Below are 17,006 nucleotides of genomic sequence, written 5' to 3'. Positions count from 1 at the left end.
TCAACGCGCTCTCGGAGCGAGAGGTGACGAAGTTAACGCCACGTTTGCATCGGCGCGATTAAAATTTCCCTATTACGTTGCCGAAGTGGAGTGACGTTTTCCTGGGTGAGTCGCGAGTGTGTGGTGGGTTGGCGGAAAACTTGGTGGAAAAACTACCGACTGAGCAACCACCTGCTGCTGGGACACGCGGCATCTGTATCTTTTTTTTATAGCCGCGATTGATCGCCGTCGGCAATTCACTTATTACGCTAGCTGGCCATCATATTGTGCGCTACGCCCTCGCACTCGCTCACGGAGACACGAAAACCGTGGGTTCGGGGGGAAAAACATCTTCTCTCACAACCACACACTATCTTCATGCCCACGCCCTTATGGCGAGCTGCACGGCACGGCACGCCGCGTACGGCTTCGGTCATCGTTTGCCGGCGTCATAAATACGTGGCGTTTCTCGAGACGTGGTCCGTCCGTCCCGGCGGGAACATTATTCTTGACCTGCGCCACCTCTGCAGCGGAACGGATGATGGGTGTGTGCGGAATTGAGGAGGAGGAAATATTCGTCTCGACTCGCTCGAGTGGCCGGAGAACGATCGTTTCCCTTCGCCGGGGAACGTTATCGTTTCACCGTCGATGAAACCAACCGAGAATGCATATAACGCTTGCTCTCATGATCACCATCATCATCACGACGATCGTCATCATCTGCGGAGCGTTCGTGTAAATTACGACTGTTTAGCGGATTTTGCCAGCTTATCACGATCATCTCCCCCCCCAGCCAGTCAGCCAGCCAGCGTTGTTCTACTTTGTGCGCCGCTGGGGGTTGAAGATCTTTATTTATCTTTCTGCTCATCGGTTTCAAACGTACGAACGCATCACGGCGATGCATTTCGTCATCGTTTTGAGTATTTGAAGAGAGCACGTACAGGTCTGCTTTATGGCGACAATGTTGTGTTTTCGTTGCTGTGGTGCAACTGGTTAACATTTTGTTAATGTTAAGAACCGGATCAAAATGTTTAAAAGTTATTTGAATGTGATTGCATTAAATATGCACGGGTTTGTGTAACTCTTTACAACTCCGAAACCTTTACATTAACACAAAATTCAACTAAATTATTTTTTTTTTTTAATTCAGAGGTGGATCATAGGATAAACAAACTAATTGTAATTTTCTCCAATATATTTTTCAAACTTCAATTGTAGAATTATTGTGCCAAATAGTTGCTTGTCTTATCACATGCGTAACAAGTTTGTGGATTTACTTCCGAATCAAAGTCAGAAAATTATGTAAAAATGTGAGAATGATGCAACTGAACTATCAGAATTATTTTAGAAAACGTCACCAAACGTCGATTTTCCTTGCTTTTGTAGGGGTTAAAATGATTAAAATTATGATCCAACGTATATGTAAGTGATCGGTTTAAACATTTCATAAAAAAAGGAAAATTCTCTGAATAGTTAGGGTATAATAGGCATCAATGGATCAGCAAAAGTAGTGTTTTGCATATTCCAAAACATTGAAATAATGCTTAAAATTATCTGAACTTTTTGATTTTTAAACGTTTCACAGTAAAACACTTTTTCAGTTTTAAAACGACTGAAAAATTGTCTTATTTGAACGTACAAAAATGATTACTAGTCAACTTTCTTCATAGAAATTAATATCATGTATTCTCAATAGAAAGTTATTGATAACATCGCATGAAATAAACAAAAAAAAAACATTTGAATGAAATACCGTTGAGGTAAATTGTGATTAAATCTTAACTACAATACTGTTTTTGGTTTAATCTTGATTAAAATTTTATAAATTTAAAAATAAAAAAAAAGTTTGGTGAATGTAGTGTGTGTTTTGCTGCTGTGAAATACCTTCACTTGTAAGGCACAAGATCTTTTGATCATTTCATCCGTCGACCATCTGCCCCTCCGAAAAACGTAGACGGCACAAATTATGGCTTCAGCTTCCTCCGGAGCAAACAAAAATGAACAAACACGGAGTTCTCCCTCCCTCCGTGCCGTTCTTGAGCGAGCCCTTCCTTCCTCCGTGCCGCATGACAGAGCGCAAACATTCGGCAACCTGCTGCAGCAATGCTACCCGATGCAAGCCGCGAGCATAACGCCGCGCAGTCGATGACCGGCGTCATGAATTTCCCTTCAAACACACGGGTGAGTTCCGGCGTCGCCGTGTTCACGCGCCGATCGATCGGTGCGCCGGCCGTGATCGAGCCAGTGAGTTCCCGCGCTGTGGAATCGCACCCAAGGGTAGCGAGTGGTGAGTATGTTGCGAGCATGATTCGCCTGATGTTCATCCATCGCCGTCCGCCGGATCGCATCACCGAGGATTTCGATGCTAGCGACGGGCCGCGGGTTTTCAGTTGCCAGTGAACCGTTTGCGTTGCCAGTTGCGTGCTCGAGAACCGTGTCCCGCGGGGTTGTGCTGCCCGTTGCGCTTTTTCTTTTTCAACCCTCTTCCCTGCTGCTACCCTGTCCGTTTGTTGTGTGTGTATGTGTGTATGTGTTTGTGCACCCCATCAGCGAGGGTGTGTTTATTGTTATTAGCCACATTGTTTGAGTCGCATACAGTCTCGGGGTACGGTACGTCTGTCCACACACCGGTGGATGTGTGGATCCATTCCGCGAGGGATTTGCATACGTCGCTCCGTCATCAGCGGCAGTCACACCTTGGGAGCCACCGTAATCGGTCGTCCGGGCCGGTGTGTGTTGTAGTGTGGTGTGTTGACCGTTGTTTTAACCGCTGCGGTTGCCATCGCGGCGCGAGTGATTCATAAATTGCGGCAAAAGGACGAACGAAGAGCGTGGAAAACCCGAGCACGAAAAATCGATACCATCGGTGGTACATAGGGGAGGAACCTTTCGTCCAGCAAACAACAACGACGGCGTCCACCACGACGACGACGACGGCAGCGCCACCGAAGACGGACGGAGAAAGGAGGTTAAATTTAAGGTGTGTACCCTTTTGCCTTGCGTCAACCACGATGGGTGAGGGAAATGCGTTTTTACCTTTGGCCCCGGCTTCGAACCAACCTTTTTTCCTCTCCCCCCCACTGGGTGGGGTGTTTGGCCAACTGTCGGAGGCTAAAGGAAAACGCCACCCCTCACGGGAGGTACATCGGGCGTCGTCGAGACGGTGAAGTTAAAGCATACACGATCGGTTTGGAGCAAGTGATGGAAATTCTATTTCAAAAAACATAATGAACCAAGTGACTGCAGCATGAAAGTATTCGTATATTCCGTGGCCTGAAGTGATTATTTGGGGGGAAGAAAACAGGTTAAGCGTTGAGATTGTAATTCAAAATGGCTTCCTCCCCAAAAAATCTGTTGCACACCGTGCAACCAAAACGCAAAACGCTGTGAGTAGTGAACGCTCATTGGGATTTTCCGACCCAATGGTTAATCTATAAACGTAAAAGGGCACAGAATTGTAGCTTTTTAAAATGTATTGACTCACCGTTTCGGTGCTGAGGTTACGCGATGTTGGAAAAGGTATCCACCCATCATTAGCGGAGGTACCACACCGAACGTGCGAGAGGGCTTACGCACACATAGGTGCGATCTTCCTGCCTACCCTACAACCCCCTTTTTGAGAAAGGTGGGTTTTGTTTTTGGAAGTGGTCGTGCGTCGCGAAAGATCGCATCATTTTATGGCCCGTCGACGACGACGACGACGACGACGATCATGACGAAGATCGCGTTAAACGGGGCCTCCCGCTGTATGTGTGGTGGTGCGTTTTAACCCCCTGGAAGGCAAGTTTCGCGGAGTTTTGTTCTCATCATCGTTCACGAGAATCGAATCGAAAAAAAAACAGAGGTACAAATATACAGGGAGAGCGAACGTGAGTGAGAGAGAGACAAAACCTGCCGGTGGTTGTTTACGTTGATTGCGGCGGCCTACGTTGTCTTAGTCAGCGTCTTCACGACGTTGACATGATGGAGCGCCTCACTAGGGGTGGCGGGCCGCTCGCTGGAATGTGGGGAGGACACTGTGGGGTGGGGAGCTGTTTGCGAGATGGGGTTCGAAAGGAAGGGCATGGAAAGGCATGGAGCAAACAAAGCACAATCGTAAGACGCTGAAACCTTCACAGATGCGCGAAGGAACGCTCGACAAGAAGTCACACTCAGTGAGCGAGTGGAGACGCATGGTGGCATGGTGGGGAGGCGCACGGCGATGAGAAAACCTGTTTTGGAGTCCAACCGGACTGCGGCGGTCATCCATGGCGCTCTTTGTGCTCCATCGCACACCAACACGCTGCGCATCGTTGTGTTGGGGAGATGTTTTATGCTGCCACAATGGTTGGTTTTGGTTTCGGTCTTGCATCGGTTGGAATTCTTCACAACCGGGAAAACCGAAGCTGGGTGGAATGAGAGATAGAAATAGAGGGAGGGAGACCGGCAAGCAGAGAGTCAGTGAAAACAACAGCCCTCCGCCGAAGTACTTACAAACCGTCCAACATGTTACACGTTTTCACCAACATGGTGTTCAATGGCGTGTGTTTTTCTTACCGCTGGCGTTATTATATAATGATAAAATAATCACAAGTTTTCCCTTTCCATGCTATCTGCCCTCGCCAGACCACTTCCCTAATGGGATAAACCGCCTCCCCCGAGGCGCGTGGGTCTTAGAGGCAAACAATTTGAAGCAGTCACTTGTTGTATATGGCTTTCTCGCATTCATTACGACATACCTCATCCGCTAAAAGGTGACACGAGTGTGCGCGTTGTGGTAAAGCCAGTAGTTACGTTTTCCTTTGAAGCCGGCTGATGAATAAAATTAATTCTACCACGAGGAGGTGTGTGTTTTTTCATCATCCACCGTTCGAGCTTCGATTGAGATGCATGGGAATGGGCGACTTATAGCGTGGGTGAAGAATGTTCCGATAAAGGTGCATTGAAAAGATAATTTTATCTCCGGCTTAATTCAGTACGCCTTCGATGCGTTTATGGGGCGCGTTTGAATGGCGGACTGTAAGTTATTGCTATCTCGAATGAGACGAGAGTTTTTTGCGTATCGCATGTGAATGTTTACACCCCTCGATAAGCGATGGTGGTGGTTTGGTACTGAATTTTATTGGAAAAGCCAAACGTGATAATTTTTATCCAATGAAAAACATGTTTCTCGTTAACTCGCAAGTTTATTAGCACCTTTTTATGTTTACACGACGCATGAAAAAAAAAATCAGATAGGTAAATATTTCTAACTTGGGCTTGGGATGATCTCCAACCAACTCGAATTTCCAACTCGTGTATGCACTTCACGTCTCCGACGACGCCCGTGTCTGTTATGCTTCGACTGTATGTGTGTGTGTGTGTGGGTACCTCAACTTAAAATGGCACAAACTGAAACCGAAATATAAATGAAACCAACAAAACGGAACGACGACGACACAGCAATTCGATGACGAGAAATTTCACCTGAACATTGACAAAATTGGAGTGTTTGTGCAAACATGGAAAAATCCTACCCCCTCCCGCGTTTGAACGAAGGGCTTAGTTGATGGAATTCACTGCAAGAGAACCATCCACACAACAGGTGGTGACTCTTCGTTTCTTCCGAGGGAGAAGTATGTAGAACGGGCGAAGGCTTATATTTGTCCTGATGAAATGGCACACAATTTGTTATTCGTATCCTTTTCGTTTCATTCTGTCTGGTTATTTCGTTCATTTTGCTTGTTTTTTACTTACTTGTCCATTGTCTGGTTTGAAATTTCTCGTTTGATCGATTCGAAGCTGCCTCGTTCGTTCGGATTCAACGTATTTGTGCCATTTTGTCTACGTGCTACATGTTTCTTGCTTTAAACCATTCAAGAATTTTGCAATGTTTTGTTGTTATTCTCCGTCAAACTCTCGGTCAAGGGCGTGAATATATGCGCCCCGGTGTGTCAAGTGTCAAGTTCATGGTGTGAAATTCGCTCGTTGTTGTGATGTCGTCGTCGTCTTCCGTTCGTCCTTTCGGCTCCGGTGTGTCCCGGTTAAGTTGAGTTGGTTTTGTTTACCCCCTCGGTGCAGAACGAATCTCGGGACTGACTCGCTTCCTCTTCTCTAGTCCGACTCCGGTCTGGTCCACGGACGTCACGATGAACTACGGCAGGAAAACGCCGTCGACGTACCGGTCGACGCCGTCCGTCTACTCGCACATCACCAGCCGATCGCAGTCCAACCTGCACTCGCAGCGTTCGCGCTCGATGAAGTCCGTCCGGATACCGTGGTACCAGAAGCCGCTGCTGCACAACAACAAGTATCTGGACATCCAGCGGGGCGCGTTCATCATGGGCCTGTTTGCGATCTTCGTCGCCATCTTCACGATCGGCACGGCCGTGTTCGACATCTACTGCCTGGCGCTGGCCGCCCCCGGCTCGTCCCACTACGGCTACTACATCATCTCGTACGAGTTCGTGTACGTCGGCAATGTGCACGTGCGGAACGCGCTGATGGTGGCCGCCCTGTTCTCGCTGATCGGCGGCCTGGTGGTGCTGGTGACGAGCATCATGCTGGTGCACGCCCTGCGCAAGGAGTACGAGTCGAAGATCGTACCGTGGCTCTGGTCGTTCGCCATCTTCACGCTGTTCCGCTTCCTGGCGTTCCTGTTCTTCTCGATCGTGAACGATCTGATCTTCGCGTACAACATCCTCATCACGCTGATCTGGAGCGTCGTCATCGTCGCGTCCATCTACGGCTGGCTGCTGGTGTACTCGCTCTACCTCGAGCTGGCCGACCTGACCAAGCTGGAGGACCTGGCGCACCTGCGAATGGGTACGATGCAGTCGCTCAATGCGTCCGTGGCACACTCGTTGGCCGGTTCGCGGCCAACGACCCCGCACAGTACCGTGTCCACGATGCCGGTTGGCGACACGAAGTTCGTCTAGACGCCATCCCCATGCAAGCCAGCCTTCCTGCCGTTCACACGACACTCAATCCGTCCACAACCACAAGCCAAGGGACCTGCTGGTCTTATCGTTTATAAGCTTTTTTTCTCTTCTGCTACCAAAATCGTACAAACAAACGATGAAGATCAAACGCCAGTCGTTAGGGAAGGGAAGGAGAGGAGGGGGAGGAGAAAAAACTCTCTCCCCTTTAGTGTACGAGCACAAATCGAATCGAAGCAAATTATCGACGCACACGAAAGCGGTCACACCATCGTTGCCAAGGTGCCTTCGTTCCGTTTCCGGAATCTCGAAATCGAAGTTTTTTTTTAAATAGTAACGTTTAGTTTCATAATCGTATTGCGTAGTGCTTAAGTTTACCGTTTTACTGTGGTAAAGCTGTGGCCGGTGTGGAAAGGAAAAAAAGAAAACGCGTGCAAGCGACGAACCCCCAGCACGCTTTTCGTTCGCCCCGGTCGAGTTTTACTCTTTTTTTAACGCATTCCACAGTGATCAATAAATTATTGATTTCTTGTCAAGAAAATTATTATAATTTGTTTCCGTTTCATTTATTAACACATTATTTTTCGTAATTTTTCTAGCACCATTTGTGTTTCGTAGGTTCGTTGTTTGGTGTCGTTTGATCGAAAGATTCCCCAACGTGCACATAGCTCTTTCGTTTTGGTATTTTGGTGTTCGACCTTTTTTTCCCATTCCTCTTTTGTGACCTTCCACCGTAACGGTCGTTCACCCCTATCGTAGGCGCGCATTGTCGAAGTTTTAAAGACCCGGCCCTTGTTACGGTGACTTTCTCTAGCATAGCTTCTTTTTTCCCCGAGTTTTTCTTTAGACATCTATCTCTTCACCGTCACCAAGAAACTATTATCTCACACACGAGAGGTTTGTACCCGGGAAGCGGGAAGCGTACCTAAACAAGCGACCCGTGCTCGGCGTACGTTGACCCGCGGGCGTGAAAACAGAACCGAAATAGAACGATAATTTTCCCTAGGTGTTTTTATCTCCCATTTAAGATCTGTTTTGAACATCTGGAGGTTTCTAACCATGAGCTCAAATTTTTTCTCCCCTCGAAAAAGAATAACATTCCAACGGCAATTTTTTTTCTGTTTTTGTTATGAAAATCCCGTTTATTCATTCATACCGTCATGAAGTTTGTCAAGTGGTTGTCTCCCGCGTGTCATGCAAATGTGAAATGAATCCAATCCCGCGTTTTTTTTTTTCATCTGGTTGTCATGGTCACCAAAGCGAGCACATGCTAGATGGCGCCGTACGCTAGATTGCATGTCATTTACCGTTCTGACGTCACGTGACGGTCAGGGTGGCGGACGCGAAAACAACAATTCTGTTCCGTCCAGTCGTGGCGCAGAACGCCGGCTTTCCGATCGTGCACTGCCCACGACTCAAGTCACCGATATATCTGCAGAAAGACACATTCAATTAGGGCGAACCACGGAGAGCGCACAGGTAGAACATGGGGAACCGAAAGCCTTTTGCGCTCTGCAGAAAGAGAATGGAATTTTCAGTTGCATTTCAATTAGGACGTCGTCCGGACGTCAGCCAGAACCCTCTGGTGCGGTGCTCTGGTTTCCGTCCGCCTGGCGATGTTAAGCGATCGGCCAATTAATGCGGATCGTTTGTGCAGCACCGGTTGTGCCGTCCATTAGCATACCGGTCGGTTACTTAATAGTGCGCCTAAGAAGGTGTGTGCGACTCGGTTCCGAAGGAGCATTACTTTCAAACGTGACGTTACCGCAAAGACCGACTGTTCTGTGGTGGCCAGTTTGCTTCCTGTTCGAAGGGATTTATAGTGTGGGATTGATCATGACTTACGGTTTCAATGTCACTGAGTGCCTTCCAAACAGATGGGATCGTACTTGGAATTGTATGATATATTTTATGTTTTCAAGGAATAAAAATTCTATATAAAAGGATTTGAAAATGCATTGGAGTCGTACCTGTGGTTGGTATTTTTGAGGACACTCTTACGGAACGTCGTGGTGGTGGAAAAACGTTCTGGTCGCGTGCTTCCCGCACTGACGATGGTTTTGAATTACGCAGTCACGAACGACAAACAGCTTTACCATGTTTTGGCTTCCATGACTACAAGCCACTTCGGATCTACCATCTTCAGTTCAAACGCGAAGACAAACCGAAGTCGATGTAACGTCTTCCTCCCTCTCCCCCACGGGGTGGTGAAATCCAACCAACGCCCAACGTTGGTAGCATCGAAAATAACACCCCACTGAGTGTGGTTTGTCTGGTCGATAGTCGTCGGCGAGTGAGGTTGTCTTCGTGGCTCCGAGGGTGTGTATTCCCGCTTTGACGTGACCTAGAAACCCCGAAGGGCCAAGAACCCGTCCCTCGGGCCTGGTGGTGGTATAATAATACAACAATAATACCCTGACTTTATTCCGCCCATACCGGCGAGCGAAAGGTCCAGTTTCCTGTGGTTGGTCGAGTATAACGCAAGCACAACCAAACCGGCCGCTCGGTGTGCAGGGAAATCGCTGTTGAAGCGCCCTACAACTTCAACACACAGACTTGCGATGGTAATCACTATCCGGTGGAAGTGACTTTCTCAATCGCAAACCCCCTGGAACTCGATCGTGCAGTTGCAAGGGCTCTCGGAGATCTTCAAGAAGAAAACAAAATAAATAAACCCGGCCCTAGTCTCGGTGTGTTCGGTTTAACTCACAGTGAAAGCGCATCCCAAAGCCAAAGGAAAGTTCATCCCAGCGCAAGGTATGGAATTTTATTACCAACTTCTTACCCTCACGTGATGGATCATCGTTTTTCACCGCACCATCATCGCACTCCGCAGTGCAGCGAAGGGCCACCACAAAGTGGAAAGCACGAAGGTCAAAGAAATTACAGAAAATGACTTGCAGCTAGCGTGTGCCCTTCTTCCTTCTTTCCCTTTTTTAAAGGGTCATTGGAAGAAAAACAAAGGAACGAAGAAGGTGTTAAAATATGAATCAAGAAAGGCAGACAAATGTGTGGAAAGTGGAGAGATTTATTTGTGCCCGTCGTTAGACCCAAACCCGAAGCCCATCCTGTGCGATCCATGGGTGTCCTGTGAGGGGTAAATATTCGTCCGTTTCTTTTCCACTCCTGTTCGCCGTTTCAAAGGTCCCAGCAGCGATGTGGAACGTCGTACAATTAGGATAATATTTTCCGCCCGGAAATGATCTTCCGTTGAACGAACATTGACAATGATGTGTTAATTTGTTGGTTTTAAAAGGGCAAGGGATTTAAAAATGATGCATCGATGGGCTTTAAAATGGAAGCTGTAACAGTGGGCTTTAAATGTGGTTTGCTACTGTTGGTCCTCACTTAGGATGAATAAAGCCCGAGTCCCAGGAAAGGGAGTTTAAAATGGCCCAGGAACAGCAATTCCGAATCAATCGATAGAGCCTATCTGGGAGCAGGGATTTGGAGGTGCAAATGAACTCATTAGCAGGGATTTTCACTGCCCATCCCAGTAGTATTTACAACTAACAATTTGAATGTTCGTGCGGCAGATCAGGGCGTATCGCACACACGCATTGTACTTGTACCTCGGGTTTTTCTAGGCACAATAATTGAAATTGTTTCGAGTGAGTAATGAGGTTGAACTGTTGTTGGAGTTCGTGCCAATGCCCGTGTCCAGACAGTGACATGCAAAACAAACCCCGGGAGGATTAAATGTCTGTAAATCGCGTGCTTAATTGCCATTTCAAACATGGCACGAATTGTTCGGAGGGAAGTTGGATTGCAGTTTTCGAATACTTTTTAGTTCCCGTGCACGATATACGCCGTAAGTCGGTGCTGCTTCCCAACCGAGGTGCATGATTCGGCTTCACCATTAGTCGGTCGGTGGAATGTGCCTCCGGAAGGTGTGCTTACCGTGCTGTGGCTGGGGTTTTTGTACTGGCGATACAATCAACAGTTCGGTAAGAATATTAATTAAACTTTCGCGGGTAGTGGCAGATAATCATCGTTTTAATGCCGTGTAGAGCTACACTTTCGGTCCAATCTCACTCCTACCGGTCTTTGCAATCGTGAAAATTAAACTTTCAACTTGCTATTCATACGGTACATTTTACTGGCGGTTTCGTAAACTAGCGACGTAAACTAGGAGAAACATTATAGCCCATTAGAAGAACCATTCCCTCAGATGGAATCGTCATAACGTGAAGATCACAACCTTTTGCTCGTTAGAACTTGCCGGATCAATCGACGTGTCTCCGCTCTGCGATGATTCATCGCACTACCAAGCCCCGGTTTAATGTTTGTGATCTTTCCCCCCATGTGATCGTCGATCTTTGCCGCGAACGTTCGCTTTCTAGCGTTAACACCGCGTCGCGCTGTAAATTCATTGGCCAATCTGTTGCAACGGCGGCGGTGGAGACGTGTCCGGACTCCGGAGTAGCGCGCGGAGATAATAATTGCATTTACGAATAACACGACCTCGGAGCGATCGCGTTGTTCGACTGCTGCATACCATACGTGCGGAGGATCGTACGTGTGTCTGTGGTTGATCAACGTGCGCGCGCTACGACACATTCGTGTCGCGGTCATACACGGTGCTTGCCGTAACTACAGCACCATTTGAAAAATATTTTTAAAATATAAAAAATATGTTCCTAAAAAAGACTCTCACAAATAAAACATCCTTTGTGTATTATATTACGGAAAACAATTTTTAAAAACCTTTTCATAATCTTCCCCCCGACGGGGCTGTCTAAATTGTCTAAATGTCTAAAGATGTTTGCCAATATTTTGTCGAATTGGGTGGGAAATCGCAGAATATAAACAGGTATATCAATCAGTATATATAGGTGGATAAATCAGTCCGTTGTCAGTTTAATTGTCGAGTATCACCAGGAATGTACAAATTTAATTACCAACAGCTCTGAAAAAGTCGCTTTTCTATAGGATCTTTCTTATAGGACACGTTTTTACATTAATTTTAATTACATTTAATTGAACGGTCGTGAATAGGTCGTTTCGCATATCGTAAGAATTGGTTTTAGAACGAAATACAGTTTATGTCACTTATGTTTCACTCCAGGGTTGGCTCTGGTTTTGAAATAACGCATCTTCCCTTCTGTTTATCGCTCACTGATAAGTTTTTGTTTCGTTTTCATGTGGGGTTTTCGCCTGGTTTTAATGTTGTTCCTTTATTTAAAAAATGTTATGTAGCAAGAAATCTAACATTTTTAAATAAAAAATCTTGAATTTAATTTCATGCACTTTTCGTTCACTGAAATTCAAAACAAGCAGAACTTATGTAGGAATGGGTATTTCCTTTCGAGAATATTGTTGCAAACATTTGACCAATAGTTCACCAGCTATTTTCATTGTTCTCGTGAACGAATGCTCCTAAAGTAATGAGGGGACCTGTGCTATGCTACCTCACTGTGCTCACGCTGGAATTAGGCGGAACATGCGGGGAGGGAGTCAATGAATGCCACACAACATTGCGTCACCTTGATCACTCGCGCTGGCGCAAAGAGACACACGAACACTCGCATCCGTGGTTGGAGAAAAACGGTGCCGAGCGAGTGAGACAAGGTTCGCAGGTTGTTTGTCTGGTGATTTCGGTAGGGGGGAACTACTCTAGGCAGGATTGGATTGCGCCCGCGGTCCCTAGTACTACCATTGCTGCCGTTCGGGGTGGTTGTGTTGAATTCGTGTTGCACGTGGACAAATCCTTACTAACGTTCGACCTCCTTTTTCGGTGCAGATCCAAGACAAACTCGAGGAAGCACCAGCGCCCCTACGTCCAGTGCGAGTGGACAACGCACCGTTGGTGAAGGAAGTGATCGATCGTTGTAGCCTCTCGCGGAACCCGCACGCCCGCGAGCTCGCCCGGATCTTCCGCTATCCCCACGTCCGGGCCCTGGTCGAGGCGCACGACGAGATCGGTGTGTCGCAGCTAGCGAAGCTGAGCCAGCATCCACCGACGCCGCACCGATCAACCAGCTCCCCTAGTCTCGACAGTCACACGTCGGCGGCCAGCCCATCGCTGAACGGCGCCCCGAAGGACACCAACGGCACGGACCTTGACGCAGTGGACGACGGTGGGGCAGGCGCGATGCCAGGCGAAACGATCAAGATGGTCGGCATCCGGCGGAACCCGGACGAACCGCTCGGCCTGACGGTGGAGGTGGACGAGCACAACCAGCTGGTGGTGGCCCGAATCATTGCCGGGGGCATGATCGACCGCCAGGGACTGCTGCATCCGGGCGACGTCATCCTAGAGGTGAACGGTGTGCCCGTGACCACGCCCGAGGAGCTGCAGGCCGAGATCTCGCTGGCGAAGGAGTCGGTTACGCTGAAGATTGGGCCGAGCATCGAGGAGGAGATGAAATCCGCCCGCATCACCATGGCCGGTGGACAGGTAAAGAATGGACGAAACTTAGACACGGGCAAGAAACTGACGGTAAGTGGAGTGTTCCCGCCTTCATTGGCTTTCTATTTCGTTTAAGTTATGTTGTATCGTTTAGTACACTTTCGTTGTGTAGCTTAGTTCGGTTTGGTTTAGTTCCCGCCCTCCATCCGAGGGGTTGTATGTTTGTGTGTGTGTGATTTAAGTGTGCCACCCTTGTTTTCACCCTTAACCTTGCGTTTGTCGTTGAAGTGTGGTTTTAGTTTTGTGAGTTGTTTTTCTTTTCCTTCTCCTTAGTTTTGTTTGTACATATTAACTCAACTTAAAACCTATCTGTTACGAAACGAAGAACGCATTCTAAGGGCGTTTCCCGCTTCCGTTTACAATTCACCCTTCATATCTTGTTTGAAGTTTTCCTTCGTTCCGAGTTTATCAACATTCCTGTTCCGTTGGCGTGGTTGGCTTTTTTTTCTTGTAGTTTTGGTTCTGTGTTGGTTTCCGTTGTTTTTCTTGCTGACCCACTCCACACTGCTGCGAAGTACGCGAGCTAAACGTATAGTGTGACACCGTGTCGCCCCCACAACAACACCACACGCTAAAAGTGCACTTCATCGATGTTGCAATGTATGTACGTACCACGTAGTTTATAGCCCCATGGCTCAGGGTTAGGAGGAGAACCAGTTCCACGTGCTCGCTAGGATCGTTAGGCGACTGTTAGGCTCGTAGATGTAGCTCGTAGATGTTTCCGCTTGGTTTGGAGTAAAGCTCTACACTGGTTTGGTTGTTTTGTTTTTATGTTCGGCCCCACAGTGTTATATGCGCGCCCTGTTCGACTACGATCCGAACGAGGACAATCTGCTGCCGTGCAAGGAAATTGGGCTGTCGTTTCTGCGCGGCGACATCCTGCAGATCATTAATGTGAAGGACCCGAACTGGTGGCAGGCGAAGCACGCCGGAGAGGATGGTCCGACCGGGCTGATTCCGTCGCAGGAGCTCGAGGAGCGTCGGCAGGCGTACGTCCCACCGGAGGCGGATTTCGTGCACAAGATTGGCATCTGCGGAACTAGGGTATGTAAAAGGCATAACGTCGAGGCAGATGCGGTATTTTGAAAACTCAACATTTATTATTCTTTTTTTTTTTTTAACAGATTTCAAAAAAGAAGAGAAAGATTCTGTACAAAACCAAGCAAAACAGTGAGTTTGATAAGGCGGATCTGATGCTGTACGAGGAAGTTACCAAAATGCCCCCGTTTAAGCGAAAGACTCTGGTCCTGGTTGGGGTGGCCGGCGTTGGGCGACGTACGCTCAAGAACCGACTGATCAACAGCGATCCGGATAAGTTTGGTTCTGTGTTACCACGTAAGGAATCGTGCCCCCTCATCAGCACCTAACGTTCGAGAATCCTGGCATAACATTGTGATTTGCCGTCCCATTTCCAGATACCTCTCGCCAACCGCGTCCACTGGAGGAATCGGGCAAAGCGTACTGGTTTACCGATCGTGAAGACATGGAGGAGGAAATTCGGCAGAATAACTTTTTGGAGTACGGCGAGCACAACGGCAACCTGTACGGGACCCATCTCGACTCAATCCGTGACGTCATTCGGCAGGGTAGGTTGCGAATCGAGTGGCAAATTGGGCTAACATTACCATTACCGTCAATTTTCGATAATTGTTTGCAGGCAAAATGTGCGTACTCGACTGTTCACCGGCGTCCCTGAAGACACTACACAACAGCCCCGAATTTATGCCGTTCGTGGTGTTCATTGCGGCTCCGGGCATGGAACAGCTGAAGCTTCTGTACTCCGAGCGTAGATCCGCGAATGGATCGACGAGGAATTTGCATGTAAGATAAAGACGTCGTGATCGTATGTTGTTTCCGGTTTGTTGTGTGTGTTTGTTGATCTGTTTACAACATTAATATTGACTCAGGGTTGTTTATCCCACGATATACCACTCGGAAACATGCAACAAACGAAACTTCGGTTGACAAAACTAACATTGCATGGAGAATAATTTATTTACTTTTTGTGTTTGGCCTTGTTTTTCTTTCCCCTATATGTGCCGCGTATTTTTGCCCACAGTTCGATCGACAGAGCTCCATTCGCTTCAGCTCGCGCCGTGCAAAGACCCTGGAATCGTTGGCATCGCTGTACGAGGTAATGGCGGCGCAGCTCTGCATGGATGTTTAATGTGTTGTTGTGCATGAAAACAGCCCATGGCGAGCCTGTTGGCACACTGTTAAGCTTCCCTTACTCACAAGCAATCCTTTTGTGACCCCCTAGGACGACGATCTTATATCGGCGGTGGAGGAAAGTGCACTGCTGCAGCGGAAGTACGACAAGTACTTGGACATGGTCATCGTGAACGAGGACTTTGACGACACATTCCGGCAGGTAACGGAAGCACTGGAGCAGCTATCACACGAGCATCAGTGGGTTCCGGTGAACTGGATCTACTAGTGCGTGCAGCACCGTGGCCTGTGCGTGCACGGAGTAAAAAAAAGTATGTGTTCAAATCAATCAACCGACGAGCTGATCACAGAACCACGTTCAAATAGTTCAAATAGCCATACATGAATGCATTCAGCCGGATCACTCGCTCGCACTCTACAGTAGCACAGCACGCAATAGCATCGGTATTCTTCATTGTCACGCGCAACGCGAGTGCGCCACATAATTACAGTCTTTACCTTTGAAAACTCTATACACTCCAGTATGCCTTACGGAAATGCGTGCATGACGTCGTCAATGTTAACACCTTTCTCCTTCGCGCTATACGCTCGGTACTACGCCTTAAATCGTCCACAGTGGATGTGGCACATCTGGGCAACATATTATTCACAAACAATCATGCCTTGGCACCTGCCGACAAGCTGACTATCAATACAGACGCGGATTCACGGCTCCATCCCCTATTCTAACGTGTAACCGCCTTCGATGTTAGTAGTAGTATTGTTCTAGTGCTTAAGATCAGTCGAATACGTCCGTTTACTTTCGTCAGTTGATTTATTTCTCATCAGAAATCGGTAGGGAGTTAGGGAGAAAGCCGACTGCAGCAGCTGCAGTGCTATTCTCTTTTAGATAAAGGTATTTGTTAGAAGAAAAAATTAAGAAAACATTACCCGTAAGATGAGTTTTATTTGTTCACCTTTATGTTTATTTCGCTTTTCCGTCCTTTTTAGTTGTGAACGATCATCGTAGAAGACGTTAGCAGGAGGCCTTCGAGCCATTTACGAAATGCTAGTTATTGTAAGTCTTTGCTAAATGTAAGTCGATACCTTCAAAACAAGAAATGGGGTCAAATGTTTGTTTATGAAATTTGTTGTAGCATTTCATCGGATTTTATATGTTATGCGAAATAAAGAACTAGGACCGTGTAAGCTATATATGGTGGTATTGTCTTATTAATTTTTTGGATCATGGAATGAAAATAGTAAAATTGATTGTTGATGTTTGTCTTTAATAGTTCTTTTTGTTTTGTTTCTTAAACATTAACTATTAAAAGCTTATTCATCTTGGCGTCATGCCTGCCCGTTGTGGCCTTACTAGACTTTTTCCCTTTGTGTTCTCAGAAAGTTAATACTCTCGTACAGGGGAGTCAGTTTTCTCGTGAACCCCAGTGCTCAATGGCCGATTTTCTAACTGGCGTAACCACTCGGCTTTCGCGAACCCCCAACCGTTAAAGTACGCGTGTAAGAAAAATTCAAAATAAACCTGGTTTGAATAGTGAGATATAGGTGGC

General features: G+C 47.3%; 2 protein-coding genes across 5 annotated transcripts in view; both read left to right on the top strand.

Moving 5' to 3' along the window:
• LOC131262237 (protein PALS2) overlaps positions 1-16,644 on the top strand; it is a 44,878-nt gene extending 28,234 nt beyond the window's left edge. For 2 of the 4 annotated variants that reach the window (XM_058264196.1, XM_058264195.1), the window contains 7 exons: positions 12,619-13,317; positions 14,074-14,331; positions 14,412-14,622; positions 14,703-14,873; positions 14,945-15,108; positions 15,347-15,421; positions 15,548-16,644. In XM_058264196.1, the coding sequence (XP_058120179.1) occupies positions 12,619-13,317; positions 14,074-14,331; positions 14,412-14,622; positions 14,703-14,873; positions 14,945-15,108; positions 15,347-15,421; positions 15,548-15,724 (1,755 nt within the window). In that variant the 3' untranslated portion in view covers positions 15,725-16,644. Of the gene's footprint in view, positions 1-12,618; positions 13,318-14,073; positions 14,332-14,411; positions 14,623-14,702; positions 14,874-14,944; positions 15,109-15,346; positions 15,422-15,547 lie in introns of those variants that run through there. The other 2 variants (XM_058264197.1, XM_058264198.1) reach the window with 2 other exon arrangements.
• LOC131262240 (uncharacterized) lies at positions 2,844-6,989 on the top strand. Its single transcript, XM_058264202.1, has 2 exons — positions 2,844-2,959; positions 6,056-6,989. Exon 2 carries the CDS (start codon positions 6,087-6,089, stop codon positions 6,873-6,875), a length of 789 nt encoding a protein of 262 aa, XP_058120185.1. The 5' UTR covers positions 2,844-2,959; positions 6,056-6,086; the 3' UTR covers positions 6,876-6,989.
• Positions 16,645-17,006: the final 362 nt, after the last annotated feature.

The sequence above is a fragment of the Anopheles coustani genome, chromosome 2, assembly GCF_943734705.1.
Source record: "Anopheles coustani chromosome 2, idAnoCousDA_361_x.2, whole genome shotgun sequence".
Classification (NCBI taxonomy): domain Eukaryota; kingdom Metazoa; phylum Arthropoda; class Insecta; order Diptera; family Culicidae; genus Anopheles; species Anopheles coustani.
The sequence above is the reverse complement of the archived record's forward strand: the minus strand, read 5'-3'. Positions and strand labels throughout refer to the sequence as shown.

Excerpts from the sequence above, each read along its gene's own strand:
- LOC131262240 (XM_058264202.1), top strand. The coding sequence starts at position 6,087 with ATGAACTACGGCAGGAAAACGCCGTCGACGTACCGGTCGACGCCGTCC.